Genomic DNA, 22,254 nt, shown 5'->3' with positions numbered 1-22,254 from the left:
CACCCTTGACCCCACTCACCCAGCAAGTCCCTGTCCTAATGAATGGCCCACCCCACCCTTCATGTGCGGCTGCAGGCGGGTCCAGCCACCAGAAGGAGTTCAAGTGCTCTGAGCTGGGGCAGGACTGGGTCTCCTCTCCAGGCCTGGTGAAGTCCGAGGCCTTCAGTGTGAGATCATTTGCCTTTTAGTTCAGATCCTTTTCAGAATCTAATGAGTTAGTTCCTTACAGACCCAGCTCATCTTCTGTAGAAGTCAGTTACCTGGGTCTTTAGAGGCCAGAGAAGGAATCCTGCTCACTCTACAGCTCGTGCACAGAAGGTCACTGATCGAGTTTCACTACATTTATTCAGGGAGGTTTGGAACGTGAGAGGCCTCGTGTGAGCACATTTTGGGATCCTCTTTAGAGACTGTAAGTTAAGAAAGTGTCCAAGATGAAAAGGTTACCCCAACTCATGCTACTTGGGTCTCCACATATGTCATCTCGGTGACAGGCTGGAGGAGTGACGACCTCACACGTGAGCATGTTCCCAGGGTCTGAACAGAGCACACGCTCCTCCATGCAAGCTCACACGCATACACGACATGCTTACACATGGACCCAGCTTCTATGAGTAAAACTTGCTGTTGCTGACTCTCTTCTCTCTTAACCTGAAATAAAACAGATTTCACTGTCATCCATTAGTCTAGGACTCAAGGATACATGGCAGACTTGGGGAAGTGGACCCCAGGCAAGAAACCTCTACAAATCTGTATCCTCACTGGTCTTTGTCCTGGGGTCACTGCTGCTGTGCAGGTGTCGTCAAGATGAAATGAGAATAACATGGAGAAGGCATCTCCATGCTGTGTCCAGGGAGGTCACTACTGACATTTTCTTGGAGATAGTTTTGGTGGAGCAAGACTCTGGCATACCTGGCCGTCTGTCCTTAAGTGTCTGCAGCACAACTCAGAGCCCCCCTTGTTGGAAGTTGGGGGGATTCTGCTTTAATTTAGGACCCTGGACAAGCCCAGGCTTGGGAGGACAAGAAGGGCTCCTTAAATGGTAGTGGTCATTGCTTATTTTCACTCTTTCCTGGGCGTGCTCAGGAGGACAGTTCAGCTCAGGGAAGGTGCAGATGCTTGAGCTCTTAGTATAAGTAACTGATGGAGCCAAGAGAAGAGGGGTCAGGGCTCAGGCTTTCTGAAGGGGGAGCCTTGCCCTCTACCCTGGCCCAGGCCTGACCTCACAGTGGCTGCAGGCTGTGACCCACCTGCGGTTGCACTTCTCCTGGTACAGCTGCAGCTGGTTCTCGTTGACGTTGAATTCTCTGACCAGGGCATCGCGGGTGGCGCTGCGCAGGTTCTGGTGGGTGTCGTACAGAAAGAGCTGGTTGTTCAGTTCTTCTTGCCGCCTCCGCAGCTGGCGGCAGGAGGAATACAGCTCCTCTTCGCTCTCCTGGAGAACAGAGGGGACGACAGCCATGGGGAGACGTGCCGCCTGGAGGGGAGACTGCAGGGAGCACGGGGCAGACCCGATCGTCTGCGGGGTTCCCAGAAGAGCCAGGGCCTATCTTATTCAAAGCAAAAAATGGTGCTTCTAAAAGATCTCTAAGGGATGGCTACTCAGGAGGTCAGTCTAGTGCTGTTATACCGATGCAGTGGACCGAGTGAGAGACTCCAGTGCCTCCAAAGCGTGTGTGGATATACACAGGTGGGCTTCTGCTGACGCTGATTTCTACAAGTGGACTCTGACCATACACTGGTCTGAAATATTTTTCCCAAGTTAACGACCTAACAGACTGCTGTGGGCACCCCCCCGAGCAAACAGGCAGAACTCTAACTTTGGAGGTGGGGAGAGCGAGGGTGAAAGTTATCCTGACCACTGGCAGAGGTGCCGTGGAATGAAATGGCGATTGTCTTTGCACAAGGGGTGAAGATAAAGGGACAGTCCTTACTAACGGACGCAGCCAGTGAGTGAGGCACTGAGAAGGGCCAGTGCCGACTGTGCTTAAGTGTCTACTCTTCCTCGAAGACACCAGTTTTCCTTCCTGCTAATACTAAAGCGAAACAAAGCAAGAGCCATGTTGACGTCGCAACACTCAGCTACAAATGGTCCCGTCACCTTCTCTCCACCTGACAGAAAACAACTTCTTTAGACTTCATATATGTAACGACTGTTTGTGATCTGTTTGTCTGAAATTCATCTTTCCTGCTAATGCTTATATAATTGGAGGCCTTCATCTCTGTTTCTGAATCCCAAAGGATTTATAGATGTTATATAATTTAGTCATTAGTAGTCCATATACATGTGATATAACAAACATCCAGGAAAGTAAATAAAGCATATATACAGTTTAGTGAGTAACTATAAAGCAAACAGCGGTGGAGCCACCAGCAAGTCAAAAAGTAGAGCGTTATCCACTCTGCGAACCCCTCCCAATCAGGACTCCCTCCTTCCCTCTTAAAATTTTGTATCAATTCTTTCCTGGCTTTCTTTGGAGTCTTGAGTTATTTCCAAAAAACTTAGTTTTTATATTCTAAAGTGAAAGTGAAGTCGCTCAGTCGTGTCTGACTCTTTGCGACCCCATGGACGGTAGCCCACCAGGCTCCTCTGTCCATGGGATTTTCCAGTCAAGAGTACTGGAGTGGGTTTTCTCCAGCGGATCTTCCCGACCCAGGGATGGAACCCAGGTCCCCCGCATTGCAGACACACGCTTTACCACCTGAGCCACCAGGCCAGTCCATTGTATACTAAGGCGATGGTTATTCTGTTTTGCCGTACGTGTATCTTTGTCACCACTGTGTTTGCACTGCATTCCTTCTTCCTTACTATGGTCATTCTTTTAGCAAAGTTTATTAGTAGTAGATCAAGTCTTTTTTATCTGAAAATACCTTCATTTTCCCCCCACTCTTGAATGGTAGCTGCTGGATGTAGAATCCCCGACCCACAGCTGTGTCTACGGCCTTGCGAAGGCGCCCCCTCAGCGCTCAGGCCGCTGCCGCTGCACATGGAGACATGCTGCTCCATGCCAGTCCTCTGCAGGGATCTGTCTTTCCTCCTTTCCACACTGCTGTGTTTATATTGGAGGATGTTTTTCTCTTCAGTGCTAGAAAATTCTCCTCCCTGAATATTTCAAGTATTTTATGTTGGAGCCTCTCATTTTACCCTATTTTTTCCCCTTTTAATATATTTTTCTTGTTTTGCTGTATTAAAGCAAATTCCCCAAACACAATCTTTACATTTATTGTTTCCCTTAAAGGTACCCATTCTGGAATTTCCCACTTACTAAGCTTTAAAGATTCCCCCAACCCAGGATTTTTCAATTTGTATGTTCCAGGATTTCTTTTTTCCCCCAAACTTTAACCTTTTTATTTTGTATTGGGGTATAGCTGATTAACAATGTTGTGGTCGATCCAGGTGAACAGCGAAGGGACTCGGCCGTACATATATTAATACATGCATCCGTTCTCCCCCAAACCCCGCTCCCGTCCAGGCTGCCACACAACATTGAGCAGAGTTCCCTGTGCTGTATATACAACAGGCTCCAGAGATTTCTTAACTGGTCATTTCATTCCTACATGTTTTTGATTAAGTTTTTTAAATGTATGTATCCACTGGGTTCTCTTTTTAAGAAGTATTTGTTTTCAGTTATTTTCAGAGTCACTGGAGTCAGTTCCCTAGCTTCTGTGCTTGCTGGCTGTGTCAGCGTTATTTTCCTTGAGTGCTAAGACATTCCCCTGCAGGTTCGCCTGGAATGGCAAGCTCCTCCCTCCCTCAGGCTGCACACTGCCCTCTGCCCTCTGCCCTCTGCCCGGCCCGGAAAGCTTCTGTGTCTTAACGTGTGTTGTATGTAGGCAGCAGTTCCCTCCAGGTCTATTCAGAAGGTGCCATCGCCCTCAGAAAAAAGGCTTCCGAGGAATTTTTATGAAGCCAGCACAAGAAAACCTGACCCAAAACATCAGTGAGTACCAGTGAGAGAGCCCTAAAGAGAACGGTAACACGCACAGCACAGACGCTCGTTAGACAATCAAGCCTACTGTGTTTCATTATGAAATTCCTTCCTCCTTCTCTTAAGCAAGCAGACACGCCCTTTCTCTGCTTCCTTCTCCACTGCGTCGTCTCCATCAGCAGCACAAGCACATCTTCAGAAGCTCTCGGTTCACCCACCAGCTCCCCACCCACCCCTCTCGTCACCTTCACAGCCAGTGTCCTCGAATAAGTCATATGTTCCTCATCAGTGTATCATGTACATCATGCATATCATGTTCTGCATTTTCAGTTTTTATTAATTATATATACACAAAGTTTAAAGAGCCACTAAGAGCTACTAGGATTATTACAAAAAAAAAACAAACCCAGCTGACTCCTGGGCCCCCCCGCCTGCCCCCTGATCCCTGCTCCCCAAGGTGAGCAGTTGTTTTTTGGTGATTAACCCCACAGTTCTAACAGAAACAAAAACAACGCACTTACACCGCAAGTTCTTGGTTCTCCAGGTTTTAGGGATTATCTTGGGAGAGGACGATTTAGCTATTTTCTGCACACATTCTCTTATCTTCCCCCATGGAGATAAATCCATTTAGGTTATATAAATTTATGTTTACATTGCAGTTTTATTATTATTCCCACTTTGAACCCTTCCATCTTCTTTTACCCCTTGTTTTAGATAGATTGTGTGTGTGTGTGAATTTAGAGTTTAAAAATCCTTGAAATCTTGGAGAACTCATGTTACTAATAAGCTTTCTCTGGCCTGTGACAGAATCTTCATGGAATTCTCTACCTGGGGGTTGTTTCTGCTTGTTTTCGCCCCTACCGGTGCTTTTACCTTTTAACTTTTTTCTGTTGACATGTAAACTTACAGAAAAGTTGCCATGACAGTTCAGCAGTTTCCGTACCCTGCACCACCCGGGTCCCCAGGGTTACCATCCTGTACAAACAACCTCAGTACAACGGTCAAAACTAAGAAACCAGCATTGGAGCACACTAGTTACTAAAGCAGAGAGTCTCTGTGGTTTTCACCCGCTCTCCCACCCTGTCCTTTTTCTGGCCCACCATCCAGTCCAGGCCCCACAGCACACGCCGTTGCGGTGGCTCCCAGTCCTCCCGTCTCTGACTTTTCCTCAGGGCCCCATCCACCTTCCACTGTCCATGACCTTGACCCTTTGGAAGACTGCTGGTCACTCGCTTTGTAGAACATGCTGCATTTCAAGGGTTTGTCTGGGTTTTTCTCGTGATTTGAGGTTCTGCAGCTTTGGCCCAAATGGCACAGAAGTGAGGTGCCTTCTTGGGAGGTATGTGATGTCACATATTACTGGTGGTGACACTGATCATTTTTGGTTAACATGGTACCTGCTGGGTTTATCCACTGTACAGCCTGTTTTTTTTCCAATTAAATTTCTTAGTTCGAGGCACTTTATGTAAATAACCTGTTCCTCTCAAAGTTGAACTTTAGCATCCGTTGATAGATCTGGACAGTTGTGGTTCCATGGTGATTTTCTATTTCCCTCATCTTGCATGAATTTTTTTTCAGTGTTTATTTTTTTTTATTCTTAATGGAAGTATAGTTGATTTACAATGTTCATTTCTTCTGTATAGGAAGAGACTCACTTATATATGCATTCTTTTCCGTATTCTTTTCCAGTATGGTTTATCCCAGGATATTGAATTTAGTTCCCTTTGCTGTACAGTAGGACCTTGCTGTTTATCCATCCTGCATGAAATAATTTGCATCTACTACCCCAGACTCCGTCTGTCCCTCCTTTGCACCTTGGCAACCACGAGTCTGTTCTTCTTCTGTTTCTTAGGATCACTTGTGCCATATTTTAGATTCCACATGTAAGTGATATCGTGTGGTGTTTGTCTCTTTCTGATTGACTTCACTCAGTATGCTAATCTCCACGTCTATCCATGTTGCTACAAATGGCATTATTTCATTTATTTTTATGGCTGAGTCATTGGAAGAACTGATGCTGAAGCTGAAACTCCAATACTTTGGCCACCTGATGCAAAAAACTGACTCGCTGGAAAAGACCCTGAGGCTGGGAAAGATTGAAGGCGGGAGGAGAAGGGGACAAGAGGATGAGATGGTTGGATGGCATCACAGACTCAATGGACCTGAGTTTGAGCAAGCACTGGGAATTGGTGACGGACAGGGAGGCCTGGCGTGCTGCAGTCCATGGGTCACAAAGAGTCAGATACGACTGAGCAACTGAAATGAACTGAATATTCTGCTGCGTGTGCGTGTGTGTGTACTACATCTTCTTTATCCATCTGTCCATGGACATTTCATTCGCTTCCATGTCTTAACTATTGTAAATAGTGCTGCTATATGGTAAGGGTGAATGCATCTTTTTGAATTAGAGTTTTGTCTGGATACATGGCTAGGAGTGGGATTGCAGGATCACATGGTAACTATTTTTAAAGTTCTTGAGGAAGCTCCGTACTGTTCTCTATAGTTGCTGCACCAGTTTACACTCCCACCAGCGATATAGGAGGTTTCCTTTCCTTCACATCGTCTCCAGCATTTACTATTTGTAGACTTTCTGATGGAGAAGGCAATGGCACCCCACTCCTGTACTCTTGCCTGGAAAATCCCATGGACGGAGGAGCCTGGAAGGCTGCAGTTCATGGGGTCGCTAAGAGTCGGACATGACTGAGGGACTTTACTTTCACTTTTCACTTTTATGCCTTGGAGAAGGAAATGGCAACCCACTCCAGTGTTCTTGCCTGGAGAATCCCAGGGACGGGGGAACCTGGTGGGCTGCCGTCTATGGGGTCGCACAGAGTCGGACACGACTGAAGCGACTTAGCAGCAGCAGCCTTTCTGATGCTGGCCATTCTGACTGGTGTGATTTGCATCTTTGTGGTTTTGATTTGCATTTCTCTAGTGACATTGAGCATCTTTTCATGTGTCTTGGTCATCTGTATGTCTTCCCTGGAGAAATGTCTATTTAGATCTTCTGCCCATTTTTTGGTTGGGTGCTTGCTTTTATTTTTAGCTGCATGTCTCTCATTATTAAACATTCACATGTCCATGGTTATAATCCAGTATCATTATTTTGCTACTCAAATTGTTCCAGTTTTGGCCTTTGAGAGATTTAGACGTGTCTAAATCCTTTCTTGATCTCTTCTTAACTCACTGAAATTTCAGTATAATCCAGGCTCATATTCTATCTGTCCCAGCTTTCAGAGTAACCATTTGTCTTCAGAGCTCTGATTTCTTTTACTGGAGAATGACATTTAGAAAGGAAGATGTGGGTGCTTGGATGTGCTCGTTGCTACTGGGGTGTCAGTTGTTCTAGAGCTGGGGTATGTATGCACATACATATAGTTACTAATGCAAACATGTTCATTTCTCTTACCTGTGTATGTATTTTGAGTTTATACTGAAACTGGTGATTTCCATCAAACAAACATTAATTTTGGAAGGCTTGGTATATATTTCTGCTTATCAGGTTGGCTTATGTCTTCCAGTAAGATTTCATGCTTTTCCCCCATAGGCCCTATACTTTTCTTATTTAAATTCCTTCTGCCATGTGACAGTCTTTGTCAGTATCATGAGTGATGTTTCCCAGCTGTCCCTACCTCCCATCCCATTTTTCCAACTGTTATTTCTAGAATACAGTGACTTAATAAATTGGGGTCCTTTTTTAAAACTATATAGCCATAGTTTGTGAGCAGAAAATTTTATCTCTTTATCACACTTTATATTGTTTCTTTTAATTGGTCACATTTGTTGTATCTAAATATTATTTTGCTCTCTCTGTTGCTATCTGTGTTGGTGATAAACCATCCTTGCATTATCATCTTTGCATTCTTGTAATATATTGTTCTTCCAGTAAATAGCTGGAAACTACTAATTTTTTTAGAATTTTAGTCTGTATTCATACCTGGCATTGATCTATGGGTGGAGGAGGCGGTGTACTATTTCCAGTTTTGATACGAAAGTTCTACAACTTCAAGACAAGCTAACGGCAGCACTTCTGGTTTTCTGTTGCCTTCAGCAGATTAAAATTGGAATTGTGTTATTTAAACCCAGATTGAATACAGCTCTAACACCATCCACTACCTGATAGGTGCTTTATTACCCTTCAGGCGTTTTCTATAGGACTTTGTAGCCGAGGTTTCTACTGCTTCTTGACACAATTTTAGCCCATTCTTCAAGGCAGTCACCCATTTGCCCTAGGTTTTCAAACTTATTTATCTTACTCTTTGGGGCTCAGTCTCCTTTTCGATATTTACTCTTGTATGTTTTTGCCCTTACCTTGTTCCTTTTTATTAAGCAGGCAAAGGGTTTATTTAATCAATCTTTTCAATGAATCGGCATTTGTTTCATTCAGTTGACTTATCCTTACTCTTTTTTTATTTTACATATTCAGTCTCTATGCAGTTTCAAGGCAAGGACTTTCCTAAACATCCTTACGGCATAAAATGTTTCACTACTTTTGGGTAATCTACTTGATTTACTTCATCTCAGAATTCCTTATTTTCAAATAGGGAATATTTTGACCCTCTTATTTCCATCTTATTACCTTTCCAACTTTATCAGGTTATAATTTATTCAGGTTTTGTGGCCAAGAACTCAGTCAAGTTTGAGAAACAGAAGAAAACACTGTACATTACCCACATGTAGAACCTACGTGTGTATCTCTTAAATCCAGCTTGTTAGTCATTAGTTTGATCATCTGTCCTTGGTGGTTTCTTTTATATACTAGACATCCAAATTCTGAAAGATGTTTTGAGTCAGGTGAACTTTTATTGTATGAGCTTTCGTTTTCTATGTTTAACACAGTAATGATGGTTTCTAATTAAACATCTATGACTTTTGCATCCTTTTTGTAAACATTCTGTCCTTATATATTGTCCCTCTTAATGCTCTTTAGCACTTTCTCCCTTAAATTCTACTTTGGCATTAAGTTTTTCCTCACAGTTTTTCCCAATAACTCTTCATTCCTGTTTGTTTGTTTGTTTGTTTGTTTTGGGGGGGGGGGGGACCTTTTTTCAGACTTACTTTTAAACATCACACTGCTCCATTTCTTTGCTTCTTCTCTAATAGAATCCAGGCCATTCACCTAATCAAAGATGTTATATCCATTCCATTTTAATTGTTATATTTTTCTTTAATTTCTATCATCGTTTTGCATAATTTTTACTCTCTTGGTCAAGTTTCTATTTTTTTTTTCTCTCCTCTGCTTTTCAATTCTTATAATGGTTGCTTTCAGTTTCTTAACATTTCCTTTGTACATCACAATATCAGAATTAACTGTCCCCGGCAGGATGCTTTCTCTGCCTACTGACCTCACAGGCATAAATGTTAAAACCTTTTAGGATGCCTGTATTTTAATCCCTGGGTGTTGCTGGTACATTTGATTATTCTCGGTTCTAGACCATCAGGAAATCAGGCTCTCGCCCGAGCGGGATGCACACTGTGTCTGAAACCTCACACGTCCACAGAGCTGTCTCTATTGCCCTGATGTGTCCAGAGTGTAGCACCCACTGCTCACCCTCCAGGAGTGTGCACCCGTTAGCACTTCTCCACGTGGTACGTGTGAATCCACACATCTGCTCCAGCTGAGCCTCAGCGGGAAGCACAGATCCTGGTCTTTCCAACAAGGCCACCCCACCCCTGTATCTTTGCTCCACGCAGTCCACCCAGGGATCCGTCCTGAAAGGTCCCGGGGCGGCCAGTTTTCTCAAGCACACCCTCCAGCTACGGTCATCTTGCCCATCGATGAGGACAGGGTAACTGTTCAAGGTTCCATGCTGTCTCATGCCCGTGCTTCCAAATCTCACACGTTTAGCTCACCTGAGTGAAAGAGGCCCTTTTCAATTAACAGCAGGATTGGAGATCATACAACTGAAAAGAAACTATTCCAGAGAACAAGTTGACATGGATCCAAAAATATATGGTCTTTTCCCCGCCCCGCCTCTTTGAGCTGTTATTCCATTACAAAGAGCTACCCTCAGGAAATAATTTTTAATCAATGATATATGAAGATCTTCATTATTTATAAAGTAAAAAAGAAAAGAACAGAACAATGTACCTGTCCATCAGTGGGAGAAAGGCTAAGTGAATTAAGGACTTCTACCCAATGAAGTAGGGGTTTAATGGCTTTGACAATCATAGTAACATGGAAAATTTATTAGCATCATTTGTGAAGTGGAAGAAGGGCACATATTCATACATATTATATGAATCCAACTATGAAAATATCATGTGCAAAAAAATGGCCAGGCAAAGGAAGGACACCAGAATGCCAACAGTAGTGATGTGCAGGTGGCTTGCGGCTTTCCCAACGTCCCCCTTTCTTCCTTTCCCTACTTGTCAAATTAAACATCAGAGGTAATAAAATGGTGTCAGAAATACTTTTTGTAAACCATGCATACAGCTAACAGAGTAACAGAATTGATAAGTGATTGTGACATTTAAATGGCTTCTTCAGAAAGGGCTCAATGTGCTTACTGACAGTTTTCGGGGGCTTTAAATTCTTTACCTCAGCCAATGTTTCATGAGTAAACTCCATCTCAGCTCTGCTGGATCAGTCATTTGCTCAGACAAAGCTTTTTTATCCTTGGGCACCCAGAACGCCCAGGTCTCCCAAACACACCCCTCGTCAGTGTGGGCAGAGACACCCAGTGGTGCCCATGAGTGCCTTACAACCAGGTGACACATGGAGTTAAAAGCTCGGGAACCCGCAGCAGCGATGAAACCCGCACCTTCTCAGACAGCTTTTCCCTGGGAACCCCACACAACACCCCTTCTCCCCCCTGCTCCCCTCTCAGGGACCTCCACAACAGAAGCTTCCCTCACCAAGGGTCAAACCTGAATACACACATTTTCTTTTAAATATACTAATTTGACCTGCTGCCAGCGATCCCTAGCCTTTAAATTCTTTACAGTGCTTCCAGATTGTTTATGACAGCTTTGCAGAGCAGGGTGCACACAAATGCTCAACAAGGACCACCAGGAAAGGAAGGACTTGAAAACTGTCCTGTCCAAGCATTTCTATCACTTAGAATCATGAAAGGTGATTTTTTTTTTGATCCATAGTTTAAGGCTCAAGTGAAAACTATAATTTTCATATAAACAGTACATTTACTTTGACAGAGTCTAAAACACTAACACTTAAAATTTGTTTCAAAACGGAAAACCTTCCATTATCCATCCCTTTATCCTTTTCAGACAATTTCATCATCATGAGCTTATTGTATACCAATGAACTGTCGCTGAGGTTCTCTGGCCCCTCCCTACTGTGCTTTGTATCTGTCATCCTCTTCCGTCTTGATACTTCTTTTTTTTTTTAATTTTATTTTTAAACTTTACATAATTGCATTAGTTTTGCCAAACATCAAAATGAATCCGCCACAGGTATACATGTGTTCCCCATCCTGAACCCTCCTCCCTCCTCCCTCCCCATACCATCCCTCTGGGTCGTCCCAGTGCACTAGGCCCAAGCATCCAGTATCGTGTATCGAACCTGGACTGGCAACTCGTTTCTTACATGATATTTTACATGTTTCAATGTCATTCTCCCAAATCTTCCCACCCTCTCCCTCTCCCACAGAGTCCATAAGACTGTTCTATACATCAGTGTCTCTTTTGCTGTCTCTTACACTGGATTATTGTTACCATCTTTCTAAATTCCATATATATGCGTTAGTATACTGTATTGGTGTTTTTCCTTCTGGCTTACTTCACTCTGTATAATAGGCTCCAGTTTCATCCACCTCATTAGAACTGATTCAAATGTATTCTTTTTAATGGCTGAGTAATACTCCATTGTGTATATGTACCACTGCTTTCTTATCCATTCACCTGCTGATGGACATCTAGGTTGCTTCCATGTCCTGGCTATTATAAACAGTGCTGCGATGAACATTGGGGTACACGTGTCTCTTTCCCTTCTGGTTTCCTCAGTGTGTATGCCCAGCAGTGGGATTGCTGGATCATAAGCCAGTTCTATTTCCAGTTTTTTAAGGAATCTCCACACTGTTCTCCATAGTGGCTGTACTAGTTTGCATTCCCACCAACAGTGTAAGAGGGTTCCCTTTTCTCCACACCCTCTCCAGCATTTATTATTTGTAGACTTTAAACGTAAGACCAGAAACTATAAAACTCCTAGAGGAGAACATAGGCAAAACACTCTCTGACATACATCACAGCAGGATCCTCTATGACCCACCTCCCAGAATATTGGAAAGAAAAGCAAAAATAAACAAATGGGACCTAATTAACCTTAAAAGCTTCTGCACATCAAAGAAAACTATTAGCAAGGTGAAAAGACAGCCTTCAGAATGGGAGAAAATAATAGCAAATGAAGCAACTGACAAACAACTCATCTCAAAAATATACAAGCAACTCCTACAGCTCAACTCCAGAAAAATAAACGACCCAATCAAAAAATGGGCCAAAGAACTAAATAGACATTTCTCCAAAGAAGACATACAGATGGCTAACAAACACATGAAAAGATGCTCAACATCACTCATTGTCAGAGAAATGCAAATCAAAACCACTATGAGGTACCATTTCACACCAGTCAGAATGGCTGCGATCCAAACGTCTTGATACTTCTAAAATGCTTTGGAGTGGAAAACTCTCAAGGTTGTAAAAACGGAACGGAAGGCAAACAGGTATGCAGACAGCCTGGCTTTCTCTCTGAGGTTTCGCCGTGTGGGCGGCGGCTCTGGCTGTTCACAGGCACCCCACCCCTGCCATCCCCTCCCCACTGGACGTGCTCAGCTCCACAGGCACACCTGGGAGACCGCCGCAATAAAGCGAGTCACACACACTTTCCGGTTTCCCAGTACATACAAGAGTCACCTTCCCACCGTACTATATAGCCCATGAATTACATCTTTAAAAAATATATACTTACCTTCATTGAAAAGACTACACTGCTAAAAAAAAAAAAATGCTAACCATCATCTGAGCAAGGCACAGTATCAGTGGTCAACAGCCAAGGTCACTCATCACCGTAACAAGTACAACAGTAAAGGGGACTGTGAAGTAAGAGAATCATCAAAGCATGACCCAGACACGGAGAGAGCAGACACCGCTGGAAAAACGGTGCCAACAGACCTGTCACAACCCTGCAATTTGTTTAAAAAAAACCAAAAGTGTGATAAAACGAGGTAGAAGCACTAACCAGGTTACCGGAGAACTGGGGTGGCCGCAGACTCACCTGGCCCATCCTGAGTTTTGTGGGAAGGGAATGGAAGGGTCCTGTGAGACTGTAGTGGCCACACGTGGGCCCTTGTGGGTTTCATTTTATAGGAGCGGCCGTCGGGAAAATTCCGAGGCTCCAGAATCACCATGCGTGTGTGTATGTGCTCAGTCACTCAGGCGTGTCCGACTCTTTGTGATCCCATGGACTGTAGCCCACCAGGCTCCTCTCACCATGAGATTCTCCAGGCCAGATTACTGGAGTGGGGTGCCATGCCCTCCTCCAGGGGATCGTCCCAACGCAAGGATCGAACCCACATCTCCTGCACTGCAGGCGTGTTCTTTACCACTGAGCTACCAGGGAAGCCCCCAGAATGACAACACACACCATCAAACCCAAAACCTGAACTACCCACTGCTCGGTGTTACGTTCTTAACCTTTTGTCCGACCAACCTTATCTCATCCTCTTTCATAGTTCAAATAGGCCAAGCCCTTTCCACCAAACCAACCCAAACCGGTTCATCAGCATAGAGACTGTATCTTCAAGGCCTCGACAAACCAAAAGAACCAAGAAGGCAGGCTCCACCAACCTCCCTATGGGAGGTTGACGCCTGTGAATTTCCTTCCACAGGACAAGCCATAAAAAGATTCCATGGGACACTTGCAGAACTCTGGAAGGAAGTACCAGAGTACCAGGTGGAGGAAAGCACGTGGAAGGGCAAGTTTACCCAGAAGAGCATCGTCTTGCCCAGCTCTAGCTGAAATGAAAGCATGGAACTTCCAAAGAGCTTTCCTCTTTCCAACAACACAACCCTATTCACAGACCCGTCCAGCATCCTGCAAGAAGACAGGCTACTGGAAGGAAAACCGGAGGACCTCGGAGGAAATCTGTAGCTAAAAGGATCCCTCCTTTTACTGTGTGGTGCGTTTGGCTAGATGATTCTCAAATGTGTTCCAAGTCCTTCAGCCACACTCAGTGGTCGTCTCCACCTCCCCCCCCGCCCCCCCCCCCCGCCACAGACGTGGCTCTGCGAGCACCCACTGGTGTTTCTCCACTCACCAGGACTGGCCGCATCTCACAGAAAACCAGGAGGGACGCCAGCTCAATGTCTTCACTGTAGCCGTTCTTCAGAGGAACAGATCTAAATCCTGCAGGTCGGAAAAACAAACCAGTTCACGTCAGATCTCTACTTTTCTTGCAGTACCCAGGGATCACGTGCCCAGTGCATGGACCAGAGAGGTCAGGGCCCCGTGCTGGGGGCTGACTTCCTTTCTGGAGCCCAGAGGTTCCCCCCGCCACCCCCCACCTGATGGTTGGGGAGTGGGGCTGCGAACACAGCCCTGACTGCCAGGTCCAGCTGGAGAAATGAAGTTAAAAATGCCTGCCCTCTAGAAATGCAGGTGACTTGGAAGAATTAAAGCCCACAGAGCACTGCACACTGAATTTAGACCCTCTACAGCTGTGGTTTCAGTCCCTTAAATATTCCTGAGCCCAAAAGACGCAAAGGAGTGATGAATCCCCACGTCCATCTTCTTCACTCAGCCCTGTACAAAGCTTGGGACGAGCAAGTGTTTTTAAAGATTTCCAGTGAGAAGAAATCTTTCCGTCCCTTGGCAGTTTTCCCTGTTGATCATCCTCCCCTAAAAGCCATTCCCTATTTGTAGTGAGGACCTGTGTCTGCCAGTCATTTAAATGTTTCTCTTTATTGAGGGAGAGGCTTAAGATGGGGCTGTATTCCCCCCACCCCTCCCCAGTGAGTAATGTTTAAGGCAACGCATCTTAAAGATTGGTTGTTTGGCTTGTTTTGATAGAGTAGTAGAACTGAATAGACAGCAGAAATTAACATCTCATACCACCCACTCATACCTCGTATTACAGAAGGAACCATTGTTAACGGCTTTCCAAAATCATCTATGCAGTGTGTTTCCCTTAAAATCACAGAGAATAGTACCCCAACCAGCCATTCTGAATCTTACAGGTTCCCCTGAACACTCTATCTTAGGGATTCACTACGTAGCCCTAGTTTGACTTGAAAGCTTTTTCTTAAATGGAAACGTAGTTGACGTACAATGTAATATTAGTTTCCAGCGTACTGCACAGTGATTTGACATCTGCATGTGCTATGAAATTATCCCAGTAACTCCAGTAACCATCTTCCCGAAGTAAGTACAGTATTACCACACTCCTTATGCTGTTACACAGGACATCCCTGTGGCTTATTAGTAAGTAGAGATTTGTGCCTTGAGAGCTTTATATTTGCCTTCTATCTACTGATTTTCTGGGACAAGCGACGCATAAAGTGCCTTCTGCCAGTCAGGTTTTGGCTTGTTTGATGATTATCCTTCTATCGCTTAGAGAACCTTTTAGTCTGTTAGCTGATTTACCATCTTTAAATAATATCTATTGACTCTCTCTGTGCCACTTATGTTGAGGACACTGGCATGCTATAGCATCTCTCCCTTTCCCTTCCCCAATTGGGTAAACTGTATTATTATTTCTACATTGACATAGTATGTAATATTAGCATTCCATTTTGTAACCATGATCCTCCCACAAAGAGAGGCTTAGTTTTCCTTAGTTCCCTTAGTTTTTGGCAAAAGCCAAAAAAATACAGTAAGGAACGCCTGAACACCCACGACCTGAATCTCACATTAACCTTCCACTTACGCTTATCCACCCACTAATCTAGCGGGTGATACTCACTTCCTGTTTCAAAGAAAGATGAAGGCATCTATACACTTCTTCTCTGTCAGCATGAATCTCATGAACAAGAACTCCGTATTTGTTCAGTGTCCTTTTTGTGACGTAAAACTTACACACAATGATTTTTTCTCAATGTCCAACGCTCACCACCTCCTTACTGATCTGACCTTTTTCCATTAGGTATTCTGGCTGGCTAAAACTGTCTTTTGAGATTTTCAGTACGAGCTCATGGAGACATATAATCCCTGGACTGTGCCTGTTTGAACATATCCATCCTTTGATTTTACACTTGAGTGGGCACAAAACTCTCAGGTCACACTCTTCTCGTTGCAGGACTCTGGGGGACCCTGCTCTCCTTGAATTCTGCTGTAGAGAAGTTTCCTGAGCTGTTTTCCCCTTGTTGGGAATTATGCTAAGATGTGAATCACCTCTGGATCTTGTTAAGATGCAGATGCTGACTCCAGAGGCCTGGGACGGGGCCAAGGTTCCACACCTCTACGGAGCTGGTCTCTGTGGAAGCTGTCGGTGTAGTGTTGATCGACTGCCAGGACGCACTGCGGCGCCGAGTACCCTGCCCATGCACCCAGAGCGGCCCCGCCCAGTGCCCAGCGCGGCCTCCCCGTTCGGGGCAGTGAGCTCCGCCCCTCCCGAGGGATGACTCCAGCTCCACAGACATCCTGCCACCGCCCAAGTCGCGTTGCTACCTGCAGCCCTTCACGTGGACAGGGCTGAAAGGTGCTGGCCAGGTTCACTAGAAACTGATGCCACTTTTCTTCTGATTGACACAAGCAAGACCCGAGAGGAAAGGGAAACGGAGACACCGCTTGAGGCAGCATCAGTGTTTGGCTGGTCAGGAGTCGCAGCGGCCCCGAGGGTGGCCGGCAGAGTAAGAAGAACATGGGGTTTGAAGTCAAGACATTCCCGGGTCTGAATCCCAGGCTCTGGCCGGACAGGTGTGTGACCCTGAGCTAGTTAATTAACATCTCTTGGCCCCAGAGTGCTTATATTTAAAAAGCGGAGATGATAAAAACTCTGTTCACAGGACTGCTGCGAGGATTAAGAGAGAAGAGTTTTGAGGCGCCGAGCACAATAAATGCAGTTTTCCCTCTTTGCTGAGCTCCAGCTGGCTTAAAGGCTTAAGTGCATCCCTGCTAACAACAGGCAGGGTTTATTTTCGAGTTCAGAAGGCCCCGAAGCCTTATGCACAAAGGCATTGTTATTCTGTGGCATGCCCTCCATGAATATGGATGTCCCAGGCAGGACGGGGAGAGAAGGTCTTCCTGGGAGCATCTCACAGCCAGTCACATTCTGTATCATCCTTGAGATGTTATTTGTGTTCTAAATGCCCCCAAGCTCAGTCACAGCTTTTTGGAGAGGAGTCCACACAGTTAAGGCGGCGGCTCTCTCTGAGTCCTGGAGGGGCTCCAGGGCTCCGTCAGGACCCCATCTGGAGGGGACACGGCAGAGCCCCTGCACCGTGCGGGATGCGTCCGGCGGGTGCCGTGTCCAGACGGGGAGGGCACAGCTACCACAAAGAAATCCGACACCACCTGATGCGAAGAAGTGACTCATTTGAAAAGACCCTGATGCTGGGAAAGATTGATGGCAGGAGGAGAAGGGGACGAGAGAGGATGGGATGGTAGGATGGCATCATCGACTCAATGGACATGAGTTTGAGTAAACTCCGGGAGTTGGTGATGGACAGGGAGGCCTGGCATGCTGCAGTCCCTGGGGTTGCAAAGAGTCAAACATGACCAAGCGACTGAACTGGAACTGGAATCCCCTACAATGTGGATTTTGTGTACGTGTGGCAGCTCTGCACTACATGTGTGATCTTAGTTCCCTGAACAGGGATCAAACCCATGCCCCCCTGCAGTGGAAGCATGGAATCCTCGCCACTGGACCACCAGGGAATGCCCCTTACAATGTTCTTGTCTATTTACCCTAATACTCTTATAATTTTTAATTTACAAACATTGTTGCCACATTATTTATTGCAAAAATATACATTATTGTTTATGGGGGAAAAAAAATCCGTTGTAAGCCTGACTGACTTGGCTGATGTGAAGGAGGTGAATTGCAGAGTGAAGAAGGCCTGTGGCTAACTAGCTGAGTTTAATGTCATTTGCTGGGAAGTACGGGCAAGTTAACCCAGAGGACTGGCAAACATCAGGTCTGTCAGACTTACGAACGAGTATGCACTACTTTTCCCAGATTAGGGGAACGGTGTGGCATTTCTAGCCAGGCCAGTGTGTCTCCAGGGGGGGCGTGTCCTCAGAGGGGCAGCCGAGGCCTCGCTCGGTCTTCTCCAAGTGCCAGCTGAGCAGCTGGCTCCACGTGCAGCTTCCTGGGCCCCGCCCGGGAGGGGCTGAGGGAGGACACCGTGGCACAGGCCCAGGAACCTGCATTTCCCCCCACCCCACACACTCACCTAGTTGTAGAAATGATCAAAGGCAGATACAAAGAAAGGTGCAGAAATTTAGGGAGTATCTGATATGTTTCCAAGTTGAAAAGAATTTTAAAAAAAAGACCCAAGGTTTTCAAGCAACATCAAGAGAAAAGACTATCTGTGTATACAAATTACTAAAAGGAGAGTGGTCTTTTTCTCTCGAAAAAATGATCCTTGAAAAACAGGGACCAGTGACCTCATAAAGAATCCAGAAGGATCTGTGGCTGTTTTTCTCAGAAATACAGGGCCCTTTTCCAGGCACACAGGGGGTTGTGTTTTCCTCAGAATGGGAGACAATCAGAAGTGAATCAGCCCACCTCAGAGAAGAGGAAGGTGAGGCTCTGACAGCCCAGATGACTTGCCCAGGACGAGGAGGGGAGAAGGGACCTAAGACCGTGGCTCTGGGCCTCGTCCTCCCCTCCAAGCACCTAACCAGCCCCTGAGCCTGCCTGAGGAGAGGCCAACAGAGTGTAAGCTTCCAAAACAAAGTCCAATCACAGTGCCGAGTGGACCGCCAGCTAGTAATCCAACGTTGGATGCAGGAGCCCCCTGGAGCCCCCAGCCCCCATCCTGCCTCCCTCCCCTGTCTCTGTCCTGCTCACAGGACTCCCACAAGGACCCACTGCTCAGCCTACCCACGATTGAATACAAACCAAGACAAAGGCACCATTCTTTCCAAAAGCCGGCAACGCAAACCAAAAGACGATGCCAAGAAAAACTGAACGCTGTAATTAAAACGGGCCTTACCTGACTTGATTCCTTTAATGGGGTACGTGGCATGGGCCAGAAAGTTGGGATCGCTGAACATATCTTCCTCATAAACCACAAAGCGCAGAAATGCAAGGTTGGGGTCATAAATCTCAAACGTCACCTTCTCCTGCGTTGGGGTCCAAACAGGGCTGAGGCCATTGTCATCTGGAAGAAGATCCAGGCTCTTTCAGGGGCCCCATTTGTCCTGCTCCCTCTCAGTTCACCATCTCTACACCCGTCAGCTTTGGATCTCCTTAGCAGCCGTGTAAATACCCATCTAGGCCAGGATCTGATCCTTTTTTTTTTTTCAGTGGCATCACAGACCTGACCCTCAGTAAGCAGAGGAGATGGGACCACCTCTCCTCAGACTCTCCCATCTCAACTCCCTGGGAGTGGGAGGGATGGGAGGTGGACCACAGAACAACAGCAGATTTGTAAGGAAGAAAAGACGCGCTGGGGGCCACATCTCTCGTCTGATAGGGGAGGTGGGCCAGGCTCTGAACAGGTGGTGGGTTCTGGAGTCACTGGGGAGAGTCACTCAGGGAGCAGAGAAAAGAGGCAACCTTCACCGGCCAGTCTGTGAGCTGTTTATCCGGCTGCCTTTTGCCAGGCGCCCGTGATCCCAAGCCTAGAAAGGCCCCAGTTCGGTTCTTCCCAGGCTTCAAATGGCAGAACAAGCCATTTCTCTGGGCCTCCCCGCCCGCCGTGGGGTCAGATCACCCAAGTTTGGCTGCAGCCTTGGGGGCGGGTCAGCCGCATCCTCTCTGAGCCCTGGACTTAGGTGGGGGCTGATACATAGAGGGGACACCCCGGAGTGACGGGCACAGGGCACTGCAGCCTCACCCAGGCCTCCTGAGGTGGGTGACGGGCTGAGAAACACCACAGTGGGTCCAACTCTCAGGTCCCGTGGCCCTCCGTTGCCCCTCCGAGCTGCCCACAGAGGGCAAGGGGGACGAAGGGAAAGACCTGGCCACCAGCGCGTTAGTGAAGCCCCGCTGACCAGCATCTCCAGCGTGCGGCTCCACTCGCCTGAAGTCTCAGTGAGGAGAGGACCCAGGCAACTTACTCACAACCGTCGTCTTAAACTTGTTGCTGTCGTACTCCGCTCCGCATATCTCCACCTCCACGAAGGGGCACGCGATGCTGCGGCCGGGCTTGGGGAGGTGACGGGCCCCCAGCACCTAGGGCCCCAAGAGCCAAGTGTCAGAATTCCGCCCGCCCGCACTCCCTGGGCAGAGCTGGAGAGTGCTACATGGGTGGGCTCTCGTGTCCTCATCACTGGTGGGGTGCTACACCCTCTGGGAGCGGGCACCCCCACCGCTTCCCTGTTGTGGATGCGGGAAATAGTTTCCAAACAGGAGAAAACAGACTCTTAACAGAGACAACACAATGTCTAAAAGTTGTGTCAGTTTTAAAACGCTTCCACCCCTCAAAGTGGCCATTGCAGGGATAAGCCCTCTCCTCAGTAAAGAGCAGAGCCGTGTGACCAGATGCTGACCCTGCTGAACCCAGCAAGAGGTGGATCTGTAACTCGCCCCAGCAACAACAAGGGGAGGTGACCACGATGGACCTGGGGAGACGCCCTCCTGCCTCTACGCCCCTGCAACGACCCTGGCGGGCACCACAGTAAAGACCCTCAGCTGCGTCTGGGGGCTGACGGTTTACACAAGGAGCCCAGGCAGAGGGTGGGGCCTTACCTTGACCGTCAGGGTCATCTGGATCTTCCTCTGGGACTCGGGTGGCATGGGGTCGTACTTCTCCGCCCTCATGCTCTCAGGCTGCAGGACGTAGCCCGTCCGCCCGTTGAGGGAGAACAGGGCGTGGTTCATCTGCATGTACTTATCTGGGGAAGAGAGAGCTGCTGCTCAGAGCGGGGCAAGAAGGGGGCCGAGGGGCTGGGTAGGGGAGGACTTAGACCTTCTTCCAGAAGTAACGTGAGGCGCACCAACAGATGAATGGATAAGGAAGATGTGACACACTCATACAACGGAATACCACTCAGCCATAAGTCAGGAACAAAACTGGGTCATCTGTTGCGAGGCGGATGGACCCAGAGTCTGTCATCCAGAGTGAAGTAAGTCCAAAAGAGAAAAACGGGCATCACATATATGCATGTGGAATCTAGAAAAATGGCACTGAGGGCCCTAGGCCAGGAACAGAGACACAGATGCAGGGAAGGGACACATGGACACTGGGAGGCCAGGGCTGATGCCCGCTCCCTGCCATCTATCAGACAGACAGCTAGTGGGAAGCTGCCGGGTAGCCCGGGGAGCTCTGCGCGGCGCTCTGCACTGACCGGGAGGGCTGGGATGGGAGGCCCAAGAGGGAGGGAGGGGTGTGCACGGAGCTAACTCACCTGACCATACAGCAGAAACTAGCACAACATTGCAAAGCAACTATACCCCAGTGGAAGATAAAAATAATGTGAGCTGGCTGTGAAAATAGGTATCTGACTTAAAACTATGGGTTTAAAAATTCATTAGAAACTCATGTTATTGGAAGAAAATTGGATTAAAAAAAAAAAATTCACACTGGGGACAACTTTCCGAGTATGATACAAAGTCCAGAATGTACTCAAAGCTAAACATTTTTACACAGGACAAAATTTCCATAGAATCTGACATGCTTTAGAAAAATCTGTTTCACTCCACTGACAGGTAACTTTAACCTGTTAAGAAATCTGATACCTGTTTGCTGAGAATACCTACACCCCCTTAGAAAAATAAGAAGCACAAATATAGCCTGCAGAAAAGAAAATGCCTATGTTTCTTAAGGATATGAAAACCTGGTTCACTTCTCTGTTACTCAGAGAAGTTACCAATAAGGAAAGCTCCGACTACAGTGTGACACCAGTTTTCACTATCAAAGACTGAGGCACTTGCTGAAACTAAGTTGGTGAAGTGAAGCCAGAAAGAGTTTCACCCGTTTGCATTCCCGCCCAGTCTCCATGGAGTGCGGTCTGGCGGAGTATCTTGGCCCGGACACTCCTGGATACAGGGGTGCAGTGGTTTCGCTCGGGGCCAAGTTGGTCAAAGCTGTTGGATCCGCCCTGCACCACAGGTGCTCCCACGTGTGAAGGGAGGTTCACACAAGGTTACGGGGAGCAGTGCCGTCTGCAACAGCAATGAAGGGAGTCACCTCGGGCCACCGCAGCAGGGCGCCAGTTGAGGACATGATGGCTCCACTCAGTGGAGTGTGACGCAGGCACAAA

The 22,254-nt window shown here is 46.9% G+C and overlaps 1 protein-coding gene across 1 annotated transcript in view; it reads right to left on the bottom strand.

Moving 5' to 3' along the window:
- Positions 1–326: 326 nt before the first annotated feature.
- The window catches only part of PLCG2 (phospholipase C gamma 2), a 157,073-nt gene continuing 135,145 nt past the window's right edge, over positions 327–22,254 (bottom strand). The window contains exons 29-34 of the mRNA XM_059877664.1: positions 20,741–20,886; positions 20,110–20,224; positions 19,041–19,208; positions 14,201–14,289; positions 1,248–1,432; positions 327–648 (exon numbers count right to left, since the gene is read on the bottom strand). Of these exons, the coding sequence (XP_059733647.1) occupies positions 606–648; positions 1,248–1,432; positions 14,201–14,289; positions 19,041–19,208; positions 20,110–20,224; positions 20,741–20,886 (746 nt within the window). The 3' untranslated portion in view covers positions 327–605. The remainder of the gene's footprint in view (positions 649–1,247; positions 1,433–14,200; positions 14,290–19,040; positions 19,209–20,109; positions 20,225–20,740; positions 20,887–22,254) is intronic.

Source organism: Bos taurus, chromosome 18 (genome assembly GCF_002263795.3).
Source record: "Bos taurus isolate L1 Dominette 01449 registration number 42190680 breed Hereford chromosome 18, ARS-UCD2.0, whole genome shotgun sequence".
Classification (NCBI taxonomy): domain Eukaryota; kingdom Metazoa; phylum Chordata; class Mammalia; order Artiodactyla; family Bovidae; genus Bos; species Bos taurus.
This window is presented reverse-complemented; position numbering and strand designations above follow the sequence as displayed.